Genomic DNA, 16664 nt, shown 5'->3' on the forward strand with positions numbered 1-16664 from the left:
TTTGCCATGGATGGAGATGTGAGGACTTTTTTGCTTTAGTTTTATTAACGTTATTGTGAAGTACATAAGATGTTTTATTCACTTTTTATTGCATTTTGGGGGGACAGTTAACGAACGCCAATTCTGGCGTTATTTTTTTCTTTTTGGATGTACTGGTTAGCTAATTGAAAATCACCTTGAAACTCGGACTTTTTAAAGATTTGTTTTATTTTTTGTTTTGTTTTTTAAGTATTTTTTTTATTTGGAAAAGAAGGGTAGTTAAAATTTTTATTTTTATATATCATTTTTTTTTTTTTTTAAATAATTTGTCATTTATTTTTTAGTACACCTAGGGGACTTGAATCTGTGATCATCTGATCACTTGTGTTATATACTGCAGTGCTGGAGTCTTCCACTATATAGAAAAATGTATGTTCTCTTATGAAGCCCAGTATTCAGGAGACCCCCGCCTGCAGTGGCAACCCATCAACACTCCACGGTTGGCACAAACAATTAGGCCATATAAATGCCGCTCTGGTCCCTTCTGTTAGAGAGATGCCAGCTGTGTAACACAGCCTGCTCCTTACCCACACACCCTAACTTTGACGTTAGGGTGCACATAGGGGGTAAGGCAAATCCATTGAGTAAATGTCTGATAGGTGAAGGATCCCATTTGTTGGCCACCATCTATTCCTAAAAACCCCATGAACTGTAATTTAGAAAACCACAGACATCCCAATCTTCTGTCTCCTCCTTCATCATTTCATGGCTGCCGTCTATATACATTGGAGTGGGAACCACTGGGATAAACTGCAGTACCAGATGCCGCTACAGGCGTATGAATGTCACTGTGACGCTCCATTGAGGGTCTTTGTACCTTCGATCTCCTGATCAAGGATCTCCCACAAATCACACATTGACAGCCTATCTTAAAGTTTTTCAGAAATTCCTCGACAAGGAGTCCATTAGAACAGGTGTTTTGGGAAGCAATGCAGATCTGTATCATTTGATTGTATTGTACCTGATTCTATTGGAGAAGGTCTCTTAAAGAGGGTTTTCCAAGTTTAAAAAACAAAAACGAAGCCACACCTGTCCAAAGCTTGTGCCGAGTTTTGCCACTAAAGCTTATTGAAATAAATGGAATTTAGCTGCAATGCCAGGCCTGACCTGTGAACAGGCGGGGCACTGTTGTTTCTAATCTTTTGTGTTTTCTAATAAAAGGGATGTAGTCAGTAAGACACCGTGGTTTTCTAATTAGTGGAAAATCGGTAGTAAAAGGATAAGCGTACTCTCTCCATCTGTCCGGAGTTATATGTTGTTATTGTGGAAGGAGGACCGTCACCACTGAAAAACAAGTCCCCATTGTCTTCCTGGTCACTTAAAGGGAAGCTATAATCAGAATATAACCTACTGTTTAAATAATTTATCTGTGTTAAATTTATTATGTTCTTTTAATTTTTAGGAATGTTTTTTTTCCCATATCACAATCTGTGTTAAAAATTATTAATAAAAATCTTGCAATTTTTAATCTGGCCACTGGGGCTTTTTTTAGACTCTAATTTCCTGTTGTTTCCGGAAACAACACATGTACATAAGCAGCAATGAACATCTGCATCATTTATATTGAAGCATCTAATGAGCGTGTGTAAAGGCAGGGGGGAGCTGCAATATAACCTATTGTGATTGGTGGATCCTGTGTTATCCGCTGTGTATATTGGCGTCATCTGTCTTTGTAATCCTGCCCCTGATGATTGAGACTGCTGAAAACTCTTACTGAAAGAACAGGAAGTATGTCTCTAGAAAAACCCCAGTGGCCAGAGTGAAAATTGCAAGAACACATTTTACTTTTTAATAAAGTGATATGAAAAATAAATAAATAATGTTTTAAATGTATGTAACACAAGAACAGATTTAACAAAATAGTTAATTTTCTGATGAGATGATCGCTTATCTTTAAAGACACAGGGTTACTAATGCCTCTTGATATAGTATGACCTCAGCGTCACGCACACAATACCCTCTCACATCTGGTTGATTCCGTCACTTATATAACCTTGACAGAGGTCATTATTGCCTGCAACAAATCATGCCATATTGGCCCGGGATACAGGCATCATTTTAATTTTTGGCCCAGATGGCAATTGGCACTGATGTTACTATAGGGTAGCTTTTATTACCGGTTGGCCTACTTCCCTTGGTGGCATTTTTAATGTTGATCAGAGGTAAGCATGCCCGCCTTCTATAGTTGAGGCTACATCTACATAGGGTTTGTATGTTTGCCCATGTTGGTGTAAATGCCACCTAGGTACTTTTGCTTCTTCACGCTGCTCAAAAATTTCTAATTGGTTACTGATTATGTTCTGGTAGGCAACCTGTGCCGCCATATATTGCTTCTGTAAGGTACTTACCAAAATTGGGGAATTTCAGCCTGTCCACTTTTGGACTGGTTTGCATAACCCAACCCCCTTTTTTTGTCAGATCACTAAATTATCCCCCAAAATCGGAACTGTTGTCATCTATGAATGTGGCATCCGGTGGAACATACCACAATTTTACTTTCTCTCAGATTGAGTATCGGAGTGTTTTTAAGTGGCTACCAACCCCTTCAATATGGTATTGCTCAGTTAAGAAGGGCCATATAGTGTGGTCTCGGTTCTCCTCATTTGGCCACAGTGCCCCGAGAGAGATCTGGTAGATGTATAGAAGAGAAGACATGTAGGAACATGTTCTGTTGGTGCCGTGTTAGATGTGATGCAACGTTCGTGCCTTTAGGAGGCTGGTCATTTTGGTTTAGGGGTCAAGTGGGAATAGACTCATGAAGGTCTCAAATATTGATTGTCACGGTACATGTAAATTAATACGGCAGATTCTATTTCTCATATCACTCATAAGCTGTTGTAGGGCCAATGGCTGGGCAGCATGTTGGACACTCTTTTGAAAAGTGGTCACCATTGTAGTGGAAGTTTAAGACTCTTCTGGTGGTGTACTAGTGACAGCGTAAATTCCTGCAAATTCCTACTCCCAATTTAACAAGTACAATATAGACCCATACTAGATGCCATATTATGGATCTCCAGCATGACCATATTACAGATCCATGAGCCACATATGGGACAATGACCCTTAAAGAGTCTTTCAAAGAGGATTTCTTACCAGGTCAAAACTGGCCCATTTTGCTCTTATTTTATTCCCAGTGTTCCCCTGAGTATTCGTGTTTTTTTCTTTTTTAAAATCCACCATACAGTTCTAGAGATGTAGAGTTTTTTTATTTAGTGATAATTTTTATGGTCTCTAAGGGGGTGTGGCTCACAGGGTAATTATGCAGAGCAGACTAAAGACACGCCCCAGAGGATCCAATGAGCCACACCCAATTAGTAAAAGGCCCATATCACTGGAACCATATGGCGGATAAAAAAAAAACACTCAAGACGGAATACTCAAAAGAACACCAGGAATGGTGTCAAGTCCTCTTTAAAGATGAACAGAGGCAAAAATGAAGCTCCTTCTCTTGTAACAGCATGAAATCTGTTGCCGTTGGAGCATAATGGGAGTAATGTTTCACGTCAAAAAGCTAACTAACATTGAACATTGGAAGTTTTAATTTATTGTTCACGTGAATTTTTTGCCATGATGGGAATTATTAATCTTTAACTGTTTTTCAGTATTAGAAAAACAGTGCCTCACCAGGTTGTGCGCGGTATTGCAGTGCAGCAAGTTGTTCTCATCAATGGAACTGAGATGCAATACCACACACAGCCGACAGAAAGCTGCGGCGCTATTCTTGCATCTTCTTAGATGTTTATCCTACCGGTGGAGCGGCTTTTGTGTCCCTTTCCACTGACGTAGGTCTATAATCAAATTTATAACGCACCTAAAATTAGATATCACAGCTAATTATAATAGGACTTGTTAAGCCCGCCTGCCCCTTAATGTGTGATGGTAAGTCATGGGCCGGCAGCATGTATGATAATTGCCTTGTTTATAGAAGAATCATGGAAGCCTTTTAGTGTCTCGGAGAAGGCAGAAGGAGCAGATAAAGGGTTTGATGGTTTCCATCTGCTCCCGGGATGCTCCTGGGAATCTCTCATTACAAGCTCCTGTGTCTCACTGCTTCCTGCTCTCTCTACTGCACCCATTGATTTTGGATATTCTTATTCGGGATGCAGAGAGAGCGCAATTAGAGGCGGAGGAGCCAGAGATCTGCAGAGCACATGAATAATAAAGCAGCGGAGCGGGCAGGGCGAACTCGGACCTCACAGATAACATGTGTTGTGCAGCTGCCTGACCCAAGTCATGCACAAAGAAACCCAACTGCCCCCATTAAAACTCACATTCTGGAAAGATGACGCATTTCGCGCCACTAGACTATTTAAAGGGTTTGTACAACTTTAAGAAAAAACGTGGCCACTTTCTTCCAAATACAGCACTGCTCTTATCCATGATTTTTAGTGCTTCCCGTCTCTCTTTAAATTGAGAAAACATGCCTTCCTGCCTTTTCAAAACAGCGCCTCGCCAATGCACAGGATGTGTGTGATACTGCAGCTCAGCCCAGTTAGCTGTAATGCCTGGCATGCCCCATGAACAGGTGTGGTGATATGTTTGGAAGAAAGCAGACAAGTTTTCTAATAGTGGAAAACCCCTTTAAGTGGACTGGGCTGCAATTCCCCTCATGGACAGGAGTGGCACTGTTTGTTTTTAATCTTTAACAAACTTTTGAATAGTAGCATAATGCCAGTGGCATGACCGTGACAAGGAAGACTTGTCGCGGTCACAGCCGCCTAGAATGATCTTTTGCTGCATGATCTGTGCCGCCTTACTCTGTTCTGACCAAAGGGGGTGAAATCTGCTCTGTATTGACTGACTTCCTGGAGGGAAGTCTTGTGCATATACACAGCAGTCAATCTGAACATGCTGAGCTGCAGTGTAAAGCATGGTGGAGGAGCAGGAGCTGAAGTCTGAGCCTCTGATGAGACCGTTTATTGGGAAAGGTATATAGTAATGCTGCTTTTTGCTTTTTTTTAGGATGTTGAGTTTTGGGCTGATAACTGTAATATTAAGCTGGGCGTCCTTAGCTTTGGATACGTCGTCTGCGGTGGTAAGTTAACACTTTTTTGTAATTTTAGGTGTTTGTCGTACACCAGTGGATTTTTTTTTGCCCGCCTACATTACATATGTAATTAAATATTATGTGTCTTCTAATAGCCGAGCAGATTTTTGCTTTTGATCATTTATATACTATATACTACTATAAAGTGTAAAATGTTGTGATATTTTAGGACACAGTGAGACCCAAAAGGTGCGGCCCAGAAAGTACACATCGGAGAATCCTGATTGTGCAAAAAAGCAAAAGTTTTCATACTAGCAAAATGAATCCCAGATTATCAGGAATCCCATAAACCGGAGAGTCCAATAGTCCGGAATTATTCTAGTTTAAAGGGCTTGTGCTTGCAAAAGATGCTTGTGTGGTCTGTACTGGATCCAGGAGGGGGGCAGCAGGTGAGTATGATTTATTTTGTTGTTTTTACAGAATCCAATCACCCTTCTCCCACCCCCCTCCCTCCCAGGTAACTAACATTTGACAGCCTGTTTAAGGAGTGGCCAGTGTATGTATTGTAACGGGTCTGGGAGGCGGAACCTCTGAGCTACTATACAAGGGGGCGGTCCTTGTAAGGGAGCGGGTGGCAATCAGGGATGACGGGCAGGCAGTCACAGCAGGTGACCGGGACAGTCTCTGAGTGGACGGGCTGGAGGTCATGGCAAGTGACCGGGGCAGTCTCTGGAAGAACGGGCAGGAGGTCACGGCAAGTGACCGGGGCAGTCTCTGGAAGAACGGGCAGGGAGTTACGGCAAGTGACCGGGGCAGTCTCTGGATGAACGGGCAGGGAGTTACGGCAAGTGACCGGGGCAGTCTCTGGGTAAAGGGTAGGTACGACCTGTGATGGCAGAGCCTCCGGGTAGGCTAGCAGGCAGATGGTAGATGTGTGCTCCCAGGTGAGCAAGCGAGAGTCTCTGGAATGGTAGGTGGTCACAGCACGTGACGGCGGAGCCTCCAGGTAGGCTAGCAGGCAGGTAACAGGTGTGCGCTCCCAGGTGAGCGGGCAGGAGTCTCTGAAAAGGCAGATGGTCACAGCACGTGACGGCGGAGCCTCCAGGTAGGCTAGCAGGCAGGTAACAGGTGTGCGCTCCCAGGTGAGCGGGCAAGCTGGTCCATAGACAGACTGACAGGAGTTGGAAGGCAGACCGTCGGACCTCAGGCTAGCAGGCAGGTGACTGGATATCAGGCAGGACAAAGGCAGCAAGCTGGCAGGAATCTGGCAGGTAACTGGCAACGGGACCTGAGGGCTGAAGCACAGGTGAGACACAGGTGCAAACAACATTGCTCGGGCACCTCCATTTTGGAGGAGGTGCCCTTTATATGGGAGGTCCTCCGGCAATTGGCCGGGGACTCCTTAGGACGGCGCGCGCGGTCCCTTTAAGAGAGGGGGAGCGCGCGCGCCCTAAGCACACTGCCGGGGAAGGAGCGCGCGCCGGAAGCAGCGGGGAGAGCAGCGCTGGAGGACGCCGCGCCAGGAGCGGGGAGGTGAGAGGGACGGCGTCTCTGCCTAGAACGGGGCAGAGACGCCGATGCTACAGTACCCCCCCCCTTTAGGCCCCCTCTTTTTTAGGCCAGAAAGAAATTTTTCAAGGAGAAGCGGGGCGTTGATGTTCTCCCTGGGTTCCCAAGTTCTCTCCTCAGGACCAAACCCCTTCCAATCTACCAGAAAAAAGGTTTTTCCTCTTACCCTCTTGGAGGCCAGAATACTCTCTACCTCAAAGATGTCATCAGCGGAAACCGGAGCAGGAGGGGCACCTGGATTTTTGGAAAAAGAGTTAAAGACAACGGGTTTGAGGAGAGATACGTGGAAGGAGTTGGGGATCCGTAGGGTGGCCGGGAGTTTTAATTTGTAGGCCACAGGGTTAATTTGCCTGAGGACTTCGAAGGGGCCGATGAATCGAGGACCCAACTTGTAGGAGGGTATTTTGAGCCGCACATGTTTGGATGAGAGCCAAACCTTGTCTCCCGGACGGAATTGGGGCGGATCCAGACGTCTCTTATCAGCATATCTCTTCATCCGCTCAGAGGAGAGAAGAAGAGCGGACCTGGTGCTCTCCCAAATAGTAGAAAATTCGCTGACAAGAGACTCCGCAGCAGGGTTGTCCACAGAAACGGAGACAGGAAGTGGAATCCGGGGATGTTGGCCACCAACTATAAAGAACGGGGATTTGGAAGAGGACTCGCTCTCATGGTTGTTATAAGAGAACTCGGCCCACGGTAGAAGATCCACCCAGTCCGAGTGGTGAGCATCCACGAAGTGCCGGAGGTAGCTGGACAAGATCTGATTGATCCGCTCCACTTGACCATTGGACTGAGGGTGGTAAGCGGAGGAGAAATCCAGGGTAATATCCAGCAGCTTACAAGTGGCTCTCCAGAAACGAGAGGTGAACTGAACCCCACGATCCGACACGATGTGGAGGGGCAGACCATGGAGACGGAAGATGTGGCGGATAAAGTCTTTAGCCAACTCGGGTGCAGACGGAAGACCAGGCAGGGGAATGAAGTGGGCCATCTTAGAAAAACGGTCAGCGACAACCCAAATGACGGTACAACCGGCAGAAACTGGAAGGTCGGTGATAAAGTCCATAGCGATGTGTTGCCAAGGAGCAGCAGGTACGGGAAGGGGCAGGAGATGGCCGGCAGGTAGATGTCGGGGAACTTTGTTACGAGCACAGGATGAACAGGCCGCGACGAAGTCTACCACGTCCTTACGTAGGGTAGGCCACCAGTAATGCCGGGCAATAAGTTGAAAGGTCTTTTTTTGGCCAGCATGGCCAGCTAGTTTAGAAGAATGTCCCCAGCGAAGAACCCTCTCCCGATCTGGCACAGCTATGAACGTCTTACCGGGTGGAAGACGAGTTAGATCCAAGGGAGCCACATTCATCACCTTGGAGGAGTCGATGATGTGCGGTGGTTCCTCCTCTTGATCGGAGGACAGGAAAGACCGAGACAAGGCATCAGCTTTGACGTTCTTGTCCGCCGGACGGAAATGAAGAGTGAAGTCGAAGCGGGCAAAAAACAACGACCACCGGGCCTGGCGAGGATTGAGCCTCTGGGCATTTTGGAGATATGCCAGGTTTTTGTGATCCGTGTAGATAATTACCGGGTAGAGACCCCCTTCAAGCAGATAGCGCCACTCTCCTAGTGCCAATTTGATGGCTAGCAATTCCCGGTCTCCAATGGAGTAGTTGCGCTCCGACGAGGAGAAGATTTTGGAGAAGAAGCCGCACGTTACCATTCTCCCGGTAGAAGACTTCTGGGTGAGCACCGCTCCGGCTCCGGAGGAGGAAGCATCAACCTCCAGGTAGAATTGTTTATTACAGTCCGGACGGTGCAGGACGGGAGCAGAGGCGAAGGCTTTCTTTAGGGAAAGGAAGGCCTCCTCGGCTTCAGGCGACCATATCCTGGGGTTAGCCCCCTTACGGGTAAGTGCAGATATGGGAGCAGTCCGAGACGAGAAGTGTGGGATGAAAAGACGATAATAATTAGCGAAGCCCAGGAATCGCTGTATCGCCTTCAAACCTTCAGGACGAGGCCATTTTAGAACGGAAGAGAGCTTCTCGGGATCCATTTGCAGACCTGTTTGGGAGATGACATAGCCCAAGAACGGAAGGGAGGTCTGATCGAAGAGGCACTTCTCGTATTTGGCGTAAAGGTGGTTCTGCCGAAGCCTAAGCAGGACCTGACGAACATCCCTCCGGTGTGTGGGGAGATCCGGAGAGAAGACCAAGATATCGTCCAGGTATACCACTACGCAGGAGTACAGGAGGTCACGGAAGATGTCATTGACTAGTTCCTGAAAGACCGCGGGAGCATTACAGAGACCGAAGGGCATCACAAGGTACTCGTAGTGACCGTCCCGGGTATTGAATGCCGTCTTCCACTCGTCTCCTTGACGGATACGGACCAGATTATACGCTCCTCGAAGATCCAGCTTGGAGAAGATCCTGGCGCCCTTGAGCCGGTCAAACAATTCGGAGATGAGTGGCAGGGGATATTTGTTTTTTACCGTAATGAGATTGAGTCCTCTGTAGTCAATACAGGGACGTAGCGAGCCGTCTTTCTTTTTGACAAAGAAGAATCCGGCTCCAGCTGGGGAGGTAGATTTTCGGATAAATCCCCTAGCCAGATTCTCTTCAATGTACTCAGACATGGCTCGGGTCTCGGCTGCAGATAACGGGTAGATACGCCCACGGGGAGGAGTGGTGCCAGGTACCAGGTCGATCGGGCAATCGTATGGCCTATGGGGCGGCAACGTCTCAGCTTCCTTCTTACCGAAGACGTCCGCATAGGGCCAGTAGGGAGCCGGGAGACCAGGTAAATTAGCTGGAGTAGGCTGAGGGCGAAGTGGACGGACCGGAACCAGGCAGGTCCTATGGCAGTCAGGACCCCATCGGAGTACTTCACCGGACCGCCAGTTCAATACGGGTTCATGTGTCTGGAGCCAAGGTAGACCTAGCAACAAGGAGTGAGAAAGTCCGGACAGCACATGGAATGAGATCTCCTCAGTGCAGCATTCCCACCTGTAGGGTTATAGGTTCGGTGACGAGCAGGATGGTCTCCGAGAGAAGTCTTCCATCCACGGAAGCAACTGACAATGGCTCCGCCAGGGACTTGGTGGGAATATGGTATCTCTCTACCAGAGACTGGGCGATGAGGTTTCCAGCAGCTCCAGAATCCAGATGGGCGAGTTCGAAGAGACGGTTTTCTCCCCAAGCAATAGAGACCGGTAAGGTCAGAGACGGAGAGGACTTACTTTTGTCTAGGACGACCTCTCCGAGTGGTCCTAGACACTGGCGTTTCCCGGCTTTTCCGGGCAGGAACGGATGAAGTGCTTCTTACTGCCACAATAGAAACAGCTTCCCTCGGCTCGGCGAGATTCTTGGCGAGAACCGACCATCTTGGTCTGGTCGACCTGCATAGGCTCAGGAGAGACGGAGGGAGTGACGGGTTGCTGAAAAGTAGGATACCATAGTGTTGGTGGACAGCGGAGCTGTCGGATTGCGAATCATGGCGCTGGCGGAGGTTGCTGGCGGAGCAGTCAGAGTGTCCAGGCGAGAATTGACATTCCGCAGGTGACCCAGGATGGACTCCTGTTGGGACCTCTGGCGGGACAGTTCATGACACAGGTCCGAGAGCGAGGGAGCTTGGGTGCCACCGGGTTCCATGGCCCGAGCAAACTGTAACGGGTCTGGGAGGCGGAACCTCTGAGCTACTATACAAGGGGGCGGTCCTTGTAAGGGAGCGGGTGGCAATCAGGGATGACGGGCAGGCAGTCACAGCAGGTGACCGGGACAGTCTCTGAGTGGACGGGCTGGAGGTCACGGCAAGTGACCGGGGCAGTCTCTGGAAGAACGGGCAGGAGGTCACGGCAAGTGACCGGGGCAGTCTCTGGAAGAACGGGCAGGGAGTTACGGCAAGTGACCGGGGCAGTCTCTGGATGAACGGGCAGGGAGTTACGGCAAGTGACCGGGGCAGTCTCTGGGTAAAGGGTAGGTACGACCTGTGATGGCAGAGCCTCCGGGTAGGCTAGCAGGCAGATGGTAGATGTGTGCTCCCAGGTGAGCAAGCGAGAGTCTCTGGAATGGTAGGTGGTCACAGCACGTGACGGCGAAGCCTCCAGGTAGGCTAGCAGGCAGGTAACAGGTGTGCGCTCCCAGGTGAGCGGGCAGGAGTCTCTGGAAAGGCAGATGGTCACAGCACGTGACGGCGGAGCCTCCAGGTAGGCTAGCAGGCAGGTAACAGGTGTGCGCTCCCAGGTGAGCGGGCAGGAGTCTCTGAAAAGGCAGATGGTCACAGCACGTGACGGCGGAGCCTCCAGGTAGGCTAGCAGGCAGGTAACAGGTGTGCGCTCCCAGGTGAGCAGGCAAGCTGGTCCATAGACAGACTGACAGGAGTTGGAAGGCAGACCGTCGGACCTCAGGCTAGCAGGCAGGTGACTGGATATCAGGCAGGACAAAGGCAGCAAGCTGGCAGGAATCTGGCAGGTAACTGGCAACGGGACCTGAGGGCTGAAGCACAGGTGAGACACAGGTGCAAACAACATTGCTTGGGCACCTCCATTTTGGAGGAGGTGCCCTTTATATGGGAGGTCCTCCGGCAATTGGCCGGGGACTCCTTAGGACGGCGCGCGCGGTCCCTTTAAGAGAGGGGGAGCGCGCGCGCGCCCTAAGCACACTGCCGGGGAAGGAGCGCGCGCCGGAAGCAGCGGGGAGAGCAGCGCTGGAGGACGCCGCGCCAGGAGCGGGGAGGTGAGAGGGACGGCGTCTCTGCCTAGAACGGGGCAGAGACGCCGATGCTACATGTATATTATACATATATAATGTGTGCGTATATATATGTGGCTTTTTTTTTTCACATTACAATATAGATACTATTTTATATATATGTGGAAAAAAATGCCAAAAATGTAAAAAAATTTAACACTGAAACCTGATATAAAAATAAGTCATTTTCTGATGATACATTCCCTTTAATTTCATCACTCGAATGTCTCGCTGTTATCAGCTCCCCCCAGATTCATCTGCTCCTTCCCAGGGTGGTGAAAGGTCAGCAGCTATTATGGGAGATTCACTTTGTCCTCTCTGGGGAATTGTAAGCGTCCATTTAATTCCAGTCCATCAATCAGTTGAGGTCCTTGATCTTGTCTTTGGGATTATGGAGGACAAGGCTAATAGAAGCTGGCTTTATCTTTTTTTTTTCTGTTGTAATTTTTTTTCTGTTGTTTTTTTCCGGTGACTACCTCTTGAAGCTCATCAAGAGAATGCCAAGAGTGTGCAAAGCAGTCATCAAAGCGAAAGGTGGCTACTTTGAAGAACCTAGAATATAAGACATATTTTCAGTTGTTTCACACTTTTTTGTTAAGTATATAATTCCACATGTGTTAATTCATAGTTTTGATGCCTTCAGTGTGAATGTACAACTTTTGGTCTGTACTGTGTGTGTGTGTGTGTGTGTGTGTGTGTATATATATATATATATATATATATATATATATATATATATATATATATATATATATATACACACACAGTACAGACCAAAAGTTTGGACACACCTTCTCATTTAAAGATTTTTCCTGTATTTTCATGACTTTGAAAATTGTACATTCACACTGAAGGCATCAAAACTATAATTATATATATATTTTTTGTTATACATACGATGGATATAAAAAGTGTATACACCCCTGTTAAAATACCAGGTTTTTGTCATGTAGGGAAGAATCATTTCAGAACTTATTCCATCTTTAATGTCGCCCATAATCTACATAAATCCATTTATATACGAACTGAAATCATTTTGAGAATGAAAATAACAAAACTAAAATAATGTGATTTGCATAAGTGTGAACTCCCTCTTATAATTGGAGATGTGGTTGAGTTCAGAATTAGCCTATCACATTTACACTCATGCTTCGTAGTAGTCCGTTCACAGCTGCCATCATTTAACCGTGTTTCTGATTTAACCCCATATAAAGTTTAGCTGTTCTATGAGGATTTTCATGACATTTTTTCTTAGTTGCTTTTTTCAGCAAAAGCCATGGTCCTTAAACTGCTTACAACACAGCAAAGAGGCCTCATTGTTGAATGTAATCAGTCAGGTGAAGGGTACAAAAAAATTTCCAAGGCATTAGATATACCATGAAACACTACGAAGACGTCATCAAGAGAGTCTTAAAGAAGTTGTCCACTACTTACACATTGATGCCCTATCCATAAGATAGGGCATCGACGTCTGATCAGTTGGCGTCCGGCACCCCCACCGATCAGCTATTATCAGTTTCAGCGGCGGCCGGAATTACTTACTTGCTGAGCTTGGCTGTCTAATTGTAGTGGCTGCCTCGGGGTACTACACATCCGTCTCCCATTGAATTGAATAGGAGGTGGATGTGCAGTACTCTGCGGCAGCCACTATAACTAGAAGGCCAAGCTCAGTAAGTAAGTACCTCCAGTGTCCGCCGGCACAGATAACAGCTGAACAGCCGGGTGCCGGACCCTGGCCGATCAGACATTGATACCCTATCCTATGGATAGTGCATCAATGTATAAGTAGTGAACAACCTCTTTAAATTTGGCACAACAGTTACATTATTGCCTAGAACTGGACTGCCCTCAAAAATTGATGAAAAGACCAAAAAATTGGTCTGAGAGGCTGCCAAGAAGCCTACAGTAACATTAAAGTAGCTGCAGGAATATCTGACAATTACGGTTATGTACTAAACATGACAACAATCTCCCATATTCTTCATATGTCTGGCCTGTGGGTTAGGATGGCAAGAAGGAAACCTTTTTTTTTTTTTACAAAGAAAAAAATCCAAACCTGGCTATGCTTTGCCAAAACTTACATGAAGTCTGCCAAAAGTATGATGAAAACGGGTTATGCTCTGATGAAACAGAGGTTGAACTCTATGACCGTAAATCCAAAAGTTATGTTTGGTGCAGAGCCAACATTTTCCATCACCAAAAGAACACCATACCCACAATGAAGCATGGTGGAGGCAGCATGATACTTTGGGGCTGTTTTTTGGCAACTGCGGCTTTAGTCAAGGTGGAGGGAATTATGAACAGTTACAGCAAAACCTTCAGGCATCTTCTAAGAAGTGGAAGAGGAATTTCACCTTTCAGCACAACAATGACCCTCAGCCTACCTCCAAATCAACAAAAGAATGACTTCTCCAGAAGTAAATCAAAGTTTTGGAATGACCCAGCCAGAGCCCTGACCTGAATCCAATTGGTAATCTGTGGGACTCTGAAGAGGCTGTACACAGGAGGTGCCCTTGCAATCTTACAGATTTGGAGCACTACTGCAAGGAAGGAAAAGTGGGCAAAGATTGTGCCACGCTGATAGACTCCTACCCAAAAAGACTGAATGCTGTCATAAATTTAAATGATACTTTAACAAAGCAATTAGCATAAGGGTAACAATAATTGAACTTCATTGTGCTATCGAAGGAATAAAATGATCCACACAATCTATAAACAAAGAGAAGGTGAGAGAACACTCAACTAATGTAAATTAATTTAAGTCTCCAGGTCCAGATGAATTACATTCTAGGGTACTGAAAGAGATGGCCGAAGAAATTGCAGAAATACTAGCCAGAATCTTTGAAAATCCCTGGAGAACAGGAGAAGTCCCAGAAGATTGGAGAAGAGCAAATATTGTTCCTATCTTCAAAAAAGAATGAAGATGGAGCCAGGAAATTGCAGGCCAGTGAGCCTTCTATTCCAGGAAAGATTTTTGAACAAATTATTAAACAGCATGTATATAATTACTTGGATAAGAATACAGTAATTAACCAGAGCCAGCATGGTTTTGTAGCAAACAAGTCATGCCAGGCTAATCTAATTTCTGTGATGGAACCACTGACTAGGTGGATCAGGAAATGCAGTAGATATAGTATATCTAGACTTGAGCAAAGCATTTGATAAAGTATCTCATGCTAACCTTATTGAAAAAATGACCAAGCATGGAATTGACAAGGCTTTCGTTAGGTGGATTAATAACTGGCTCAGTGATCGTACTCAAAGAATTTGAATTGTATTTTCAAGGTTCTGTTCTGGCCCCAGTCTTCAACATTTTTATATATGATCTAGATAAGGGAACTGAAGGTAAACTAATCAAATTTGCAGACAATGCAAAGCTATGAGGGATCGCTAACAAAAGAGAAGACAGAGAAAGGATTCAGAAGGATCTAGATAAGCTTGAACAATGGACAGTGACTAAAGCCCCCCCCCCCCGTCACACTAAGCGAGATCGCTGCAGAGTCACAAGTTTTGTGACCAACAGCGACCTCAGTAGCGATCTCGCTACGTTTGACACTTAGCAGCGACCAGGCCCCTGCTGTGAGATCGCTGGTCGTGTCGGAATGGTCTGGACCTTTTTATGATCGTTGAGGCCCCGCTGGGTAGCATGCATCGCTGTGTTTGACACCTTACCAACGACCTTGTTGACGACTCAGACACAGAAACACACAGGCGTGCATCGTTATACAGATCATTACGGGTCGCCGCATCGTTATACAGATCGTTACGGGTCGCTGCATCGCTTCTGCGTCGTTGGGAAGGTCTGACTGTTTGACATCTCACCAGCGACCACATAGCGACGCAGCAATGATCCCTGACAGGTCGTATCGTTGTCGGGATCGCTGTAGCGTCGCTTAGTGTGACGGGGCCTTAATAGAATGGTATTTAACAGGGAGAAATGCAAGATGCTACATTTAGGCAAGAAATACAAAATTCACATCTACAGAATAGGAGGAATAGAACTAAGCAACACCACTTGTGAAAAGACTTGGGTAAACTAATAGCTCACAGACTGCACGAGTCAACAGTGTAATGCAGCAGCAAAAACGGCAAACACATATCTGGGATGTATTAAGAGAAGCATAGAGTCTAGATCACAAGAAGTAATTATCACCCGCTACTCCTCCTTGGTCACGCCCCATTTTAAAAAAGACATCGAAAAACTGGAGCAAGTTCATAGAAGAGCTATCAGGATGGTTAGCGGACTGCAAACTTTGTTCTTGAGGAACGGTTAAAGGATATGGGAATGTTTAGCTTGCAAAAAAGGTTAAGCGTTGACTTAATATCTATCTACAAATATTTGAAAGAATGTCGCAGTGTAGAGGGATCATTCTTATTCTCATTTGCACATGGAAACACGAAAAGCAATGGAATGAAACTGAAAGGGAGAAGATACAGATTAGATATTAGGAAAAACTTTTTGACAGTGAGGGTGAACAGACTGCCATGAGAGGTGGTAAGTTCTCCTTCAATGGAAGTCTTCAAACAGGCTGGACAGACAAGAAGGTACTAACACGCTCTGAGCAGCCATTCTACTTCAACCCAGAGATGCTCTATAGGATTAAGATCTGGGACTGTAAAGGCCAAGGAAGCAAGGAAAACTTTTTTCATATTCCTGGAACCGGTCCCGGACTACAACACTTGTGGCATGGGGCACTGGCCTTCTGCCATGAAGAGGTGAACTTGATTGACCACAATGCTTAGGTAATCTTTACTGTCCGAACTTCATCCAGAAGTATTAGGGAACACAGATGTGCTAAGAAAACATTCCCAACATCATTACCTCACACCCAACAGCCGTATCGGAAGGGTTCTTCTCTTCATGATACTTGTGCCAAATTCTGACTCTGCATGGTGCAACAGAAATATGGATTTATAATCCAAATTTTGCACTCTTATTGCAGGAGTCTTAGTAAGTAATGGCACTAGAACCGGTTGTCTTCCTTTATAGCCCATCCATGTTATAGAATGACAACTTGTGCTTTCCGACAACTTGGCTGTATCACCATGTATTCAGCTGCTGTTTTCTTGATTAATCAAGAAAATTATTTTTCACATCCTTCTCTCATCACTTTCTTCAGAACGATTCTTGACGTCCTCTTATGTTGCCTTTCATTAGAACGAGTTTTCACATCCTCTTCTGACCCATTTCATTATAATGATTCTTCACATCATCGTCTAATCCCTTTCACCAGAATATTTCTTCACATCCTCCTTTTAACCTCTTTCATTGCAACAATTCTTCATTCTCCACTAGTGTTGAGCGAGTATGTTCTGTTAACCCT

General features: G+C 46.1%; 1 protein-coding gene across 4 annotated transcripts in view; it reads left to right on the plus strand.

Moving 5' to 3' along the window:
* Window positions 1-16664, plus strand: part of TTYH2 (tweety family member 2) — a 94719-nt gene that overhangs the window by 58232 nt on the left and 19823 nt on the right. For all 4 annotated transcript variants that reach the window (XM_073682552.1, XM_073682553.1, XM_073682555.1 and 1 more), the window contains one exon: window positions 5002-5074. In XM_073682552.1, the coding sequence (XP_073538653.1) occupies window positions 5002-5074 (73 nt within the window). The remainder of the gene's footprint in view (window positions 1-5001; window positions 5075-16664) is intronic.

This window comes from Phyllobates terribilis, unplaced genomic scaffold, assembly GCF_046119375.1.
Source record: "Phyllobates terribilis strain yellow unplaced genomic scaffold, ASM4611937v1 Scaffold_5__5_contigs__length_657084704, whole genome shotgun sequence".
Lineage (NCBI taxonomy): Eukaryota > Metazoa > Chordata > Amphibia > Anura > Dendrobatidae > Phyllobates > Phyllobates terribilis.